General features: G+C 57.7%; 1 protein-coding gene across 1 annotated transcript in view; it reads right to left on the reverse strand.

Annotated features, from left to right (window-relative positions):
• Nucleotides 1-10,832, reverse strand: part of LOC118916006 (periplakin-like) — a 41,933-nt gene extending 31,101 nt beyond the window's left edge. Inside the window, 1 exon segment of the mRNA XM_036892499.2 lies at nt 10,663-10,832. Within this exon segment, the coding sequence (XP_036748394.2) occupies nt 10,663-10,724 (62 nt within the window). The 5' untranslated portion in view covers nt 10,725-10,832.
• Between the last annotated feature and the right edge of the window lie 285 nt (nt 10,833-11,117).

Below are 11,117 nucleotides of genomic sequence, written 5' to 3' on the forward strand. Positions count from 1 at the left end.
AGGGCTGTGGGGGAGTTTGTTTTATCCACTGCCATGTCCTCACACCCAGCTACTGTCATGGGACCTGCTGCCCGTGTTTGGTGTAACCACACGTGCTATTCCACCTGCCTGGCCTTAATTTCCTTGTCCAGACAATAGGGTGACCGGGTCTCTCGCACAGTAGCAAACACAAAGACACATTTCATAGGTAGGAAACACCCCAAAGGGGAGGACTGGGTACTTAGTGGCTTTGTGTGCAAAGCCACTTCTGTCCACTAGAAATCAACTGCAAGCCACATTTGAAGTTTAAATTTCTTTAGCAGCCATGCGAAAAAGGTCAAAAGAAACAGGTGAACTTAATTTTCCTACAGTATTTTACTTAACCTAACATATCTAAAGTATATTTTTGACAGGTAGTCAATAGGACATTATGAATGTGACATTTTTTCAGTTAAGTCTTCAAAGCCTGGTATGCCGGTTTTACTGCCAGCACATCTGTGTGTTCTAAGCACACCTCGTGTGGCTGACACTTACCAAAAGCACAGCACAGTTCTAGGTGAACCTGTGGTCTCTGGACCACTTTGCTGGAAGCCCACAGTGGCTACAGTGCGTCAGGTCTGCCACGATAAAGCCAACAGAAGCTCGGGGCATCTGTTGGCCCCGTGCAGAGCCTGTCACCGAGGCAGGCCTCCTAATGGCCATTTCCTTGGCTCCCTGCCACTCTCCCGTGGGACCCACATGGGCTGGCCAGACACCGGGCCCAAGGCCAGAGCTTGTCTATGGGTCCCTGGCTGCCTGACGGCCCACAGGCCACGGGGCACAGCCAGAGGCACTTGGCTTGCTCCCGGGCCACCCCTCCCTGCAGGCTACCTCTTTCCTGACCTGCCACTCTGGGGAACAGATCACGCCCCAGAGACCACGGAGAGGCCACAACCCCACCATCAGCCCCTTTCCCAGGTCCCTTCCTGTTCCCTGCTGGTCACAGCCTACTTGCTCTCTCTGTGTGTAGAGATGGGAAGCGGCAGGCACGGGGCACGTCTGGGGGGGACAGCCCTCCCTCCCTGGTCAGAGCCCCCTTGTCCTCCAGGCCCGAGTCAACCCCCACGTTCTGGCCCTTGATCGCATCTACGGTTCTTCCCTTTTGGGGTTAATTCTGTCTCAGTGGGTGTGCACGAAGGAGAAGGGGAGGCTTCAGCCTCGGAATGTCTGGAACGCACAGGAGTGCACACCTTGCCCCAGAGCCCGTGGAAGGGGCCTGGCCTCCTGCAGCCACAGTCTTCCTCTTCTGGGTCCGGCTGGCCTCTGGGACCAGAGCTTGAGCAGCTCCTGGGGACCCGCAGACCTGGGGGGAGGCTCACCTCTTGGCGTTGGGTGGCCCCCAGCCTCCACCTCTTTAAACACTGACTGGCTGAGCAGGTGAGTTTGTCTCTCCCAGACAACTGTCCCATCCTTGACACAAAGGCACACACAATACGTGCTCAGGAAACGACTTAATATGAAGTACTAAACATTAAGAGCACCCACGAGGTGTCCATCTCCCATGCAGCCCTTCCGTGTATTGACATCTTCTAGCCCCAGGAGAAAGGCACATTTACAGCCATTGGGGCAATTTTCTTAGTCTATGAGTCTTTAAACTTTTGGACAATAAGGATTTACTCACTTTTGGGGAGGCCCTTTGGTAGCCCTTAATTCCAGGCCTTGGACAGGCTTGGGGCTCAACAAATAGATATCAAATTGAGAAGTTTTATAGCATGTCAACAGTTCCTCTCTCCCCATTTTTCCAAATGAAGATAACTGAGGATCAGAGGGGTTAAGAAACCTGTCCAAGGTCACACAGCTGGGAAGTGGGAGGGGGGGTGCCAGGATCTGAACAGACTCCAGAGCCACCTCCTCACAACAGGGGGGGCCACCAATACCAAGCCATAAAGTGACATCGGGAAGACGGGACGAAGCAGCAAGGTGCTCACCACCCAGGGGAGACAGATTTATATCTTGTTGACATCTTTAAACAATCCCATCTACCATTAACCCCAGAGGTTGGGTAACAGTCAGGGGTGGCAACTGAGGGATGAGTCATTCTCCTAAGATGCTTCTATGTGGGGTTCCCAGCTTATCCCTTTGAGCACACCTTTTGGGGCACAGAGGGAACACCTTCTGTGGGCCACACCCCACCCTGTGCCTGACCCACGTTCCTGCTTTGATTCTCATAACAACCTGTGAGGTCAGTACTATTACTGCTCCCAGCGCTTATGAGCACACTGAGCCTGGGGAAGGGGGGGGACCTGCCTGGGGCTATAGGGTTAGTAAGCATCTGTGCAGGTGACTGCTGTACCCCAGCTGGTCTTCTAGATTGTCAATCATTGCGGAATAAATCTTCACCCCCAGCCCCAGCTCCTTGTCATCTCACCAGCTCTCTTAGAGGCCCCAGGGACAGGTCCTTCTTTATTACCCCAGAGACAGGTGTTGTCCATTCTATATAAAACATCTACTCAATTTAACACCTATTTATTGAATCTCAAACCTACATGAGGCCTGGAATTAAGGGCTACAGAAAGGTCCCCCAACAGATAAGTAAGTCCTTACTGTCCAAAGGCTTATAATCTAACAGGCAAGACAAAGAAAAGCACCCTGTTAACTATAATTACAAAGATGCAAACTGCCTGTGTCAGGGTATTCATCCACTCTGTCACATTCAGGCCTTATATCCTGAATTAATTGTGAAAATATAGCTCAGTCCAATAAAAAGCAGGAAAAGAGCAAAAAGGAAAGAGAAAGCATGGTAAACAGGAAATGCAAAATTATATGGCAGGCATAGGTCCAAACACACTAGTCATTATATTAAACGTGAATGAGTTAAACTCTCCTCTTAAAAGATTCTCACGTGAAAATACAAGAACAAAAGCCAGTTTGATGCCATTTTATAAGGCACACTCCTGAAATGAAACAGAACAAGAAGGCTGAGAATAAAAGAAAAGAGTGCAACGTTCTGAAAAGGAAAAGAGAGGGGCATGTAGCTCCGAGACAAGATGGAGCAACGCAGTCAGTGTAAATAGGTGGTTTGCACTCTTAGCTACACATAAAAAACTGAAGTCTGGGCCCTGCCCCAGAGATTGTGACGTAACTGGTCTGTGATAGGACCTGGACATTGCTTTTAAAGCCCCTCAGATGATTCTAATATGCAGCCAGGGCTGGGGACGATGGAACACACCCAGCAGCGTGTCCCGGGGCTGCGGGGACCAGACAGGAAGTCTTGTGAGAAAACAGTACAAGGGAGCATCCAATAAATACGATTGATTGGTCAGGTGACTGATATTCTCTCTACTGAAACCTTCTGTGGCAATTAGACAGTGAATTCCACCACGCCCAGCTAATAATTCTGGGGAAGTACATTCTAAACTGAGAAGATTGCTGGAGTAGTGACTCTGGCTCTGTTTCACAGCCCAATCTGCTTCTGCCCAGGGAAGGCCATCCCGCCTCTGGGCCCATGCTTTTGGGCTCTCATCGTTCCAGCTGCTTCCGGTAACACCAGGGCATGTCTTAAAGGACTATGCTTTGCAAGGTTCAAACAGGGCTCAAGGCAATCTTGGCATCCTAGAGTGTGAGGAGGTCATTCAGGTTCAAGACCAGCAGACAAGGAGTACCAGCCTCTATTAACTAAGCACCGACTACACACCTGATGCTTCACATGCCTCATCTCCAGTCCTCTCCATCACCTCACACTCCTCCAAGTCACAGTCAAAACAGACCTTCCACCACTGTTTGCTGAGCACCTACTTTGCGCTAGGCAGCATTCTATGGGGACAGGAGCAATCTCACAGCATACAAAGTCCCTGCCTTCAGGGAGTTGACACTCCAGCAATGAGGAGTAGGGAAGAGGCCCCCCTGTTCTGGAGGCACAAACTCTGAATTCTTCTTCAACCTTTAACTGGAGCCAAGAAGTCCCCGAGCCCAGGACAGAGAAGTGAAAGCCATGAGTGCCACGAGTCTGAAACCTGAGCCCAGCTACTGGGAGCAAGAATTCTGCATGTACCAGTTTTCCTGCAGCCATGCAGCCTTGCAAGGGCAGCAGGCGCAGGTGGAGCTGCCAGTCAGCAAGCAGTTCAGAGTGTGTTTATCTTAAAGACTCAGCAAACCCCTCTGCCCAGGAAAGGATGGTCCAGGGGGCCTGCTGGGACACCCTGCCCGCCAGTTCCTGGCTCAGAACACCAAGGTGAGAGAAGCCAAGGGTCCTTGGATGGGTTACTGAAACTCTGAGCCTCACCTGGAAGAGACAGGGGATGCAGTATTATCTAAGCAAGATAATATAATCACAATCTAGGGCAGTTTTTCAGGACTCAATCTCAGATCCCCTTGTATGTCCACACCTTTCCTGGACCCCCACTTCCTGAGACTTTCTATTTGTGTCTTCCCATCTGGGACCTTCCTGCTTCTCCTGCGTTCCTTCTCCCCAGGCCTCAGGCACCCTGCCCTCCTGAGGCTACTTCCTTCCCCACCCCCGCCACCAGCTCACCAAGACACAGGAGCCCAGGATAGAGGACTCTGGGCTTCCCTCCAGGCTCCTGCCCAAGCCGTTCCTGCTGCCAGCTCTCCCTGTCCATCCCAGCCCTCAGGTTCCTAAAACTGGGCACCTGGTGACCTAGCTCAAAAATGCAAGAAAGCACGGAAAAGACTCCTGCCACCAAGACAGCTGATGTACCCCAGTTGCCATATTTGCTTCAGATTTTGTTTAAAAGAAATACAATGCTATCATTCATGATTCCTTAGCCCCTCCCCCTGGGGTAGCATAATTTTGAAGCTGCTGGTTTCTTCCTAAATCTGTTCTACATTTTCAAGACCTATCTGTGTCTGCATCCCGAAACATCTAACAGAATTGCTCCGTCTGAATGTTTTTTTAAATCTACACAAATGTACTCTTTGTACCCTTCCCCAACGTGGTCTGCTCTCTGACGCCCTTCCAGGTTCAGGCCTGTGGACACACACCCCCACTCTGTGCTCTCTCCTCAGCCATCCCAGGCCCACTTGGACGCCCCCTCCTCCACAAGTCCAGCCAGCCGGCCGGGGCCCCTTCACCTCCACCGTCTCAGCACTTATCACCCTGCAGTGTTACCGCCTGTTTACTGAGCACGCAGGTGACTGGATGGGGGTGGAGGACAGTGGGCACTCTCTGCTCGGGCCCCCGAATTCCTCCCACGAGGCAGAAGCGACCGTTCAGCTGCCCCCACCCTCTAGGTGGTCGAGTAGGTGCCTGTACCGTGTGCGTGCGGTGCCCCGTGGCTCGCGCTCCTGCATCCGTTCAGCACAGGCCACTCTGGCCAGTCCCTGGGGCACACTGACTTGTCCCTGTCTGGCCACCACACAGAGGTAAAATGGCCTCTGGGATAAGAGTGACAAAGGAGATGGGCAAGACATTAGAGCAGGTGGATCTGCCCAGCAGAGGGCGAGGGAGGACCTCCCTGGGGAACAGAGGCCACCACCGAGGAGCGAAGGGGGGTGGGAAGAGCACGCCAGGCAGGAGGAGCAGCGGGTGCCAAGGCCAGAGGGCTGGAAGCAGCGAGGGAAGGAGGGGATGAGGGGTGTGCTCGTGCTGGGCACGGCAGCAGCTCCCAGGGCCTGATGGCAGGAGGAAACCTGGGGCAGGTGGGGGGGCGGCGGTAAGCAGCGGGGACAGGATCAGATTTGCATTTTGCAAAGCAGCTTCCTGGCTGCCATGGGGAGAAGGGACTGGGAAAGGCTACCGGTTGCCTGGGCTGCAAGCTTTGGAGGCAGGAACGGGTGCAGGACAGGGCGGGACTGGGCCCTGAAGACAGGTCTGTCCTGCCTGGATGTACAAAGGGCACCAGGGGCCTCCCTCCCCAGGTTCAGGAGGCTGCAACACAGAAAACCTACCGAAAGCAGAGACAACAAAGACCAGAGCACACTTCCCTCTCCTGGAGACAGTCTGGCACAGGCAGGCCAGGAGACTGGCACATGGCGCTGGTGGCACCTCACACGGCCCTGCATGGAGCAGAGAGGCACTGGGAATCCTGGGCCCTCCCCCCTGACAAGGAGCCTTGGAAATGCTCAGAGGCAGCTTCTCCCCAGCCCCCAGGGCCCTCCGCATACCCCTCACCCTCCTTAGAGTGTTGCCTAAAAGATAAAAATTGAGCCAAGCTTCCCTCCCAAACACCCTGTCCCCAATGGTGGCCACTGACATGACTGACAGGCCACCACCAGAAGCCTTTCTTATAGGTTAAGCCCAGTTCTGTTCTGAGCCTCATTTACCAGGTCTCATGCCTGTGCAAGAGAAGGGCTGGGCAATGAGGGCAAGGCGAGAGGAGGTGCAGCCGTCTCCTGGGTGAACTCCAGGAATCCAAGCCGCAACTCCCCCAGCAGGCCCGGGGCCATCCCGAGGACTGCTGCCGCCAGCCCTAGTGTGGGTGCGGAGACCTGGTTTCCCTCCCCAGGGGCCCAGGGCCCCAGGTGAGTGCCTTTATTCTTGGCCTCAGCATTAACCATCCGAGAAATGGGCACGGGGTGAGAATGAGATGCTTGAGAGATGGCCGGGCAGCTCCCTGCAGTGCAAGTTGCCCGTATGCTGGCAGGGGCCTCCCCCAAATCATTTAGTCCTTCCTGCTGCTGCCGCCCAACATGTTCATGTGTATCTCTATGTGTCTGCTTGAGAGGGGGTCCGTGTGACTGGTGGGGTGAATGGGGGAGAGTCAGCTGACCTGCCCCATGTGGCTAGACGACCAGCGGCCTGGCCCGCTCTCGCTTCAGCATGACTCTTACCCTTAATGGCAGCATGTGATCACTAACACGGGCTGCTGCACTCGGCCGGGTGCTCACAGGAAGGAGGACCGTGGCCGGGCCCGTCCCTACTCCAGCCGCCTCACCAGCTGGGAGCTTCTTGTGTCACTCCCACCTCACAGGTGAGGCAACGGAGATGCAGAGACGTCCAGTGACCCGCCTAGGGTCACACAGCTCAGGAGAGGCAGAGTTAGGGCTTGAACTCACACCTAGCTGATATCAAACTCTGTGCTCTTAAGCACCAAGAGGTTCAGGGTACCCCAGCCAGCTTCCAGGAGGGCAGCGCCCACCACCAGCCTCAAAAGCCTTGGTCCCTGCCTCCCAGACAGGGTCCCCCCTTTAGGACTGGGCCATTCCTGCAGGACCCTGCCCAGGTGAAGTCAGGAGGCAAGGCCAGCCTGATGGGCACTTACTGGGACCCAGGTCTGGGTAGACGGGCAAAACCAGTCCCATTTTACAGATGGGGAAGCTGAAGCTCAGCAAGACCAAATTTCTTTGCCAAAATCACACGGAGGTAGAATTCAGTCTCAGTCCAGAGCTGGATCTGCCCCACTCCTCACCAGGGCAGGCTGGATGCCTCCTGGAAGTCCTCCGTGGGCGCCCAGCCGTCCACCCTCTCCAGCGCCAGGACAGCTAGGCAGGAGACCCCATCTGTCCCGTTTTGTCCCACTGCCCCTGCCGGGCTCCCGCAGCTCCCTAGGTTCAGTCTTCTAACCAAACTCGTAATTAAGCACAACTCCATCAAATGCGGGGAGACTGTCACCATCCCCCTCCACCCCCAGGAATGGCACCCCCGAAGTTCGGCAGTGCACAGCCTGGGCATCAGCGTCCGGTTCAGTCCCGGGTACACTGCTGGTGCCTTACGTGCATTTGTTCAGTAATTATAATCATCGCAGCTGCTGTAGACCGAGGCCTCCTACAATTCTCAGCCCTTTTCCTGTAGTTTTTCATTTAGTCCTCATGCCAGCAATGTCACCAGGCAGGTACTAAGCCTGTATCCATTCTACAAGTGAGAAAACAGGCTCAGAGAGGCCAAGCAGCTTGCCCCAGGTCACACAGTCAGACGGCGGCAGCTGGCTGGGGCTGCACTCTCAGCCACTGTTCACAATGGTGGAGGCCTCCCCACTGGGCTGGACACTGTCCTCAGGGACCTGCACCGCCAGGCCTGACCCTGTCATCAGCTCAGGTGTGAACATGGGCTCCCACACCCAGCATTGGGAGCCAGGGCAATGGGAGCGGCAGGGTCCCCACCCTGCCCCAGCCTGCCCTGGTTTCAGCTGCTGAAAGGTTGACCAACAGGGAGGCATGGCGTTCTCAGTGGGGGTGCTCCTGCAGCCCAAAGCCTGTGACAGCCTGGGGAAGGTCACAGCTCTGGGCTCCTGGGTCCCCTCGGTCGGGCGGTGGCGGTGCTGACCCTCTGTCTGGGCACTTCCTATGCGCCAGGGGCATTCTCTCCATTGTCACATTCGCAATCTCGGGCAGGAGACACCTATGCACACCATCTCTGCTCTGTGGATGAGGACACTGAGGCTCAGAGAGGTTCCCTGCAGCAGATGTGGCAAAGCCGGGGTCAGAAGTGACACATTCTGCCCCCAGGGTGGAGCTCCTACCCTCTTCGCCACGCTGGATCTCACTGGCGACCCAACCCGCCCCCAGAGGAGGCCCCCAGGAAACTCAGGGTGACAGAGGGACCTGGGGGGTCAGTGCTCCATGACCGGTTGGACATACCAGGTAACACTCGTGAGGTTCTTGTTGAGCGGACGGGCCAGGAGGCTGCCCCCACCCCACAATCTGGCCGTGAACTTGTCCCCACCAAGGGGAAGGGGCAGAGGGATGCACTGGCCTGGTGAGCCCACGCAGGGAAGCACCTGCTATCTACTCAGGGCAAGCTCGGGGGAAGGGTCTCTCACCCCATCCTGGGGAGGAAATCAGGAAGGCTTCCTGGAGAAGAGACCTCTAACCTGAAATTTGGGATCAATGGCTATCAGCCAAGGGCTGGGTGCCTTGGGCAGGAGTGTAGAGAGGGGCGGAATTGGGGTAGGACTCCAGTCCCTGAGTCCCCAGCGCTGAAAAAGATGAGAACTGCTTCCTTCCCAACCCCTACTGGGGAGGCCGAGACCTCCCGGCTCATCAGGGTTCATTATAACTTTCTGTTACGTCCAAGCCCGGGCCTTGGGAGACTAGACACAGGGCAAGACGTGGCCCATCTCCTGGTGTGTGGGTGTGTCCACGTGGGAGGCACTGGAGGGGCCCGAGTCTTGGTAGGGGGAGAGCAGAACAGCCCTCCATGGCTGGCATGGAGAATGCGGTTGTGCAATGCCGAGAACAGCCCAGGGACTGGACGGGACCCCAGCTGAGTTTGAGAGCCAGCTGGACCCGGCCACAGAGGAGCAGCGTACACGGCCCTGCCCAGTGTCTGGGGTAGTGGAAGATGAGGGAAGCTGTCGGGCGGGGGGACCTTGGAGGAGAGGAGAAGACATGCCTCTGAACTTGAACAGCCCAAAGGGGAGATGGGGGCGGTGGGATCACAGGGCTGAGGAGTTTCTGAAGGGCTGGAACTCATGGTAACAGAGCCTGCACACGCCCCCCCCCCCCCCAATTACCCCAGGCCCACCTGCACCTGTCCGACAGGTCTTCCTGGGCTGGGTCACAGAATGGGGTGAAAGCCCTGGCTGGAGTCTTTTTCTCGCCCTAATCTGCGGCCTGGGGAATTGGGGGGTAGGGAGTGAGGGGGTGGGCTCATGATCAGGGCACCTCGGGTGGGTCCTCCCACACAGGTGGGCTATGCAACTCGGGGAGTCTCCCTCCTGAATGAAGCCCTTTGTTGGGAGAAGCCTGGTAGAGTTCTCCAAGTGGGGAACCCCCACCTCACATTCCCTAGACCAGGGAAGTGCCACCCTCTCCATCAATCTCAGCATCTCCAGGAGGCTCCCCTAAACCGGTTATTAAATGAATACATAAGGCTTATCAAAACGGACGTGGGCTGCCTTCTCAACGCAAACACATCAAGACTTGTCATTCCCTTCCCAGGCCTCCCTGGGAACCTGTTGTTCAGAGATGTTGCCAGTTTCTGGGCTAGGGGTGGGGTGGGGCACGCCCCTGAGAAACCATGCAGCTGGGAGGAGGCCCCGGTGTAGACCCCAGCGTGGCTGCCCTGGGGACGGGGGCGCCTCAGCATGTGCCCCCCCCCACCGGCTCCTCTCGGCGAGGCACTGGAGCAGAGGGTGGCAGGTGCCGGGAAGCGCTGTGGCAGGTGGCACCCATCACCCCCGCCCCCCACCCCGCCACGCGCCACTCCCATCTCGTCCCTCCCTAACTGGGAGCACCTGCGCGCTCTCTAAGAAGGGCTGGTAAGCGCCCTGCACGCCCCAGCTCAATTTCCCTGACCCCGTGCGCCCCTAGACAATGCTTCCTGGGTTCCCCGCCGCGCCCCCGCCCAAGGTGTAGCGTCCTCTAGGCACACCACTCCGCACCCCAGCCGTGCCTCCCGGTCCAGGAGGGCCCCCGGCGCAAGGGCGACGCCAGGACACGGAGTTCTCCTGCACCTCCAGCTCGGTCCCCGCCGTCTGGAAGCCCAAGTCAGTGCTGCCACTCGCCAGACACCTAGAACTCTCTGGTGCCAGATACCGTGTTTCCCCCGGGCACCCCCAGCCCATCCCCAGTCCCCGTCCGACGGTGCTTGCCAGCTTAAGGGCGGCCCTCCGGCCCCGTGTTCCCGCGCGTCGCGCACCCCTGTCTGGCTCAGTTCCCGGCCCCCTGGGCTTCCCAGGGCTGCGCTTCCCGGGCGCCCGGCAGCCCTCGCGGCCCGGCCGTCCCTCCACGCGCAGGGAGGTGCTTCCCCGCTGGGGCGCCCCGCAGCGCGCGGGATTTCCGAGCGCGGCGGGCGGCGCCCCTTACCTCCGGGTCTGCACCTTGGGGCTGTATTTGCCTTTGTTTCTCTTCCTGAAGAGCGAGTTCATCGTCGCGCGCACCGAGGGCGAGCAGCGAGCGCAGGTGAGCGGGCGGCGGCGCCGCCGGGGCACTACTCGCGAGGGGTGTGGCGCGCGCCGGTCGCAGGCCCCCGGGTCGCTCCCGGAGAAGGTGGTGCCTACCTCCCCGGGGGCGGGGCCTCCAGGGCCGCTGGGCGTGCGCCCTGGACCCTGCCCGCACGAGCCCGGCGCCCGGCCGCGACTCCGGGCGGGGCCAAGCGTCTAGTCGGGACCCCGCCCTCTCCCCGTGGCCGGCCGGGCGGGCCGGGGCGCACAGTCAGTCCGGGGCGCCCTCAGTCTCGCCCCAGCTGGCCTGGCGCGCCCCTGGCTGAGGGCCCCTCTCTTGCTTCTCCCCCGCCCAAGGCCGTCAGCCGTCCCCTCTCC

This window comes from Manis pentadactyla, chromosome 7, assembly GCF_030020395.1.
Source record: "Manis pentadactyla isolate mManPen7 chromosome 7, mManPen7.hap1, whole genome shotgun sequence".
Lineage (NCBI taxonomy): Eukaryota > Metazoa > Chordata > Mammalia > Pholidota > Manidae > Manis > Manis pentadactyla.